Source organism: Myotis lucifugus, unplaced genomic scaffold (assembly GCF_000147115.1).
Source record: "Myotis lucifugus unplaced genomic scaffold, Myoluc2.0 scaffold_20, whole genome shotgun sequence".
Classification (NCBI taxonomy): domain Eukaryota; kingdom Metazoa; phylum Chordata; class Mammalia; order Chiroptera; family Vespertilionidae; genus Myotis; species Myotis lucifugus.
This window is the reverse complement of record NW_005871068.1, coordinates 11,557,542-11,560,013: the sequence shown is the minus strand read 5'-3', so window position 1 is coordinate 11,560,013 and position 2,472 is coordinate 11,557,542. Positions and strand designations below refer to the sequence as shown.

Sequence of the window (2,472 nt, the reverse complement as noted above, 5' to 3'; positions counted from 1 at the left end):
GTGTGTCATTTAGAGTCACTCTTTTGTTGTTGATTATTTTTTTTTGGGTCTGGAACATCTATTCAGTGAAGCCAATGTGGTGTTAAAACCCCATACTATGACTATATTGCTGTTGATCTCTCCCTTAAAGTACTCCAGAAGTTATATATATATATATTCCTATGTTGGATGCATTTGTTTACCAGGGTTAAATCCTCTTGTTGTTTTGATCCCTTTGGTATTATGTAGTGGCCTTTATTGTCTCTCATGATGGCCTTCATTTTGAAATCTATTTGCCAGATATGAGTATTGCTAGCCCAGCTTTTTTCTCATTTCCATTTGCATAGAAAATTTTTTTCCCATTCTTTCATTGTCATCCTGTGTGAGTCTTTTGTTATGAGGTGGGTCTCTTGTAGACAGCATATATGGGTCATATTTTCTTTTTTTTTTTCTCAGACAAATTTTATTTGGGAAAGGAATGGATTTTGAGGAGAAAAAACATGGGGCAGAGAGGTATGGAATAGAAAATAAATACAAATGTAAGCTTCTTTGCTAATTGTTTTATAACCACAACAAATGAGTACAGCAAATACCCTGTACAAAACAATATAATAAAGGTTCAAGATCAAGGTGTTCCTTTAGGCAAGGCTGAAGATTTCAGTCTCTGGTATTTGGAATTTAGGCTGCAATCCTTATTTTTGGACAGATCACTGGGTATGTAGTACAGTCCATGCTTTTAACCTGATTTGAACAGAAGAATGGCCACTTGGCCCAGGTAGAAGTAGATGAAGTGTTTGGTTTCATGTGTCACGTAACTACTGAAGTTCCTCCCCACGATGCAGTGCCAGGTGGGGTTGTACTTCTTGTCAAACTCCTTCTTAATATGGGCCGCAATGCCCTTTTCTATGTTATATTTCTCCAACGTCTGAGTAGCACATTCCACGGAGTCATGTTGCATCTACTCCTACATATCGGCATTTTTGATCACCGCCTTTCGGTCGCACATGGTTACAGTGGAGCAGCGGCTGGCCGACTGCAACAGTCTCCTGGAGGAGGGCTGGCGATGCTCAGACCCAGCTAGAGAAGCCGTCGCTACCGAAGCCGTGGGTCATTATTTTCTTATATATTCAGCTAACATATGTCCTTTGATTGGAGCATTTAATCCACTTAAACTTAATGTTATTATTGATATGTACTTATTTATTCCCATTTTAATTATTTATGCCTGTTTCTCTTTCTCCTTTTTTTTGTGTGCATTTTTACATCAGTCCCTTTAACATTTCTTGAAATGCTGCTTGGTGGTGATAAACTCCTTTAGCCTTTTTTTGTCTGAGTAACTCTTTTTTTAAAAAAAATATATATATATTTTATTGATTTTTTAACAGAGAGGAAGGGAGAGGGACAGAGAGTCAGAAACATTGACGAGAGAGAAACATCGATCAGCTGCCTCCTGCACACTCCCCACTGGGGATGTGCCTGCAACCAAGGCACATGTCCTTGGCCGGAATCGAACCTGGGACCCCTGAGTCCCCAGACCAACACCCCATCCACTAAGCCAAACTGGTCAGGGCTGTCTGAGTAACTCTTTATTTCACCACCTATTTTAAATTAGAGGCCCAGTGCATGAAATTTGTGCACTCAGGAGGGTCCCTCAGCTCAGCCTGTGCCCTCTCACAGTCCAGGAGCCCTCGGGGGATGTCCGTTGGACATTCCTAGCACTGTAGCAGAGGTGGGAGAGGCTCCCACCACTGCTGCTGTGCTCACCAACCTTGAGCCCAGCTTCTGGCTGAGCGGTGCTTCCCCTCTGGGAGCTCACTGACCACCAGGGGGCAGCTCCTGCATTGAGAGTCTACCCCTAGTGGTCAGTGAGCATCTTAGCAACCAGTTGTTCTGCTGTTTGGTCAATTTGCATATTAGCCTTTTATTATATAGGACTAGAGGCCTGGTGCACAAAAATTTGTGCACTGGCGGGGGAAGGGGGGTGGAGGAGGGGTGTCCCTCAGCCCCACTTGTGCCCTCTCACAGTCTGGGACCCCTCGGGAGATAACCACCTGCTGGCTTAGGCCTGCTCCCCTGGTGGCAGATGGCAGGCCCGATCCCTCGGTAGGGCCGATCTGGGGGTTGGGGCGCCGCCCTGGGTCGCGCACACAGCAGGGCCGATCCAGGGGTTGGGGCACTGCCCCGGGTTGGGTCGCACACGGGACGCTCGCCGCCCCAGGTGGCAGATAGCAGACCCGGATGGCGACAGGGCTGGCAGGATGGTGCTGTCCCGCCCTACCGCCCTGGGTCACAAATAGCAGGCCCAGATGATGGCGGGACAGGCGGGATAGTGCTGTCCCGCCCTGCCTGCAGTATGCAAATTAGCCGCCATCTTTGTTGGCAGTAATTTGCATATCGCGCTGATTAGCCAATGGGAGGCATAGCGAAGGTACAGTCAATTACCATGTTTATCTATTATTAGATAGGACTAGGGGCCCAGTGCACGAATTCGTG

General features: G+C 46.7%; 1 protein-coding gene across 1 annotated transcript; it reads right to left on the bottom strand.

The window, feature by feature from the left end:
• Nucleotides 1-713: 713 nt before the first annotated feature.
• Nucleotides 714-1,058, bottom strand: LOC102426356 (dynein light chain 1, cytoplasmic-like). The gene is given in 1 exon segment (XM_014453111.2): nucleotides 714-1,058. A coding segment is annotated over 1 exon segment (270 nt). The 5' UTR covers nucleotides 986-1,058; the 3' UTR covers nucleotides 714-715.
• Nucleotides 1,059-2,472: the final 1,414 nt, after the last annotated feature.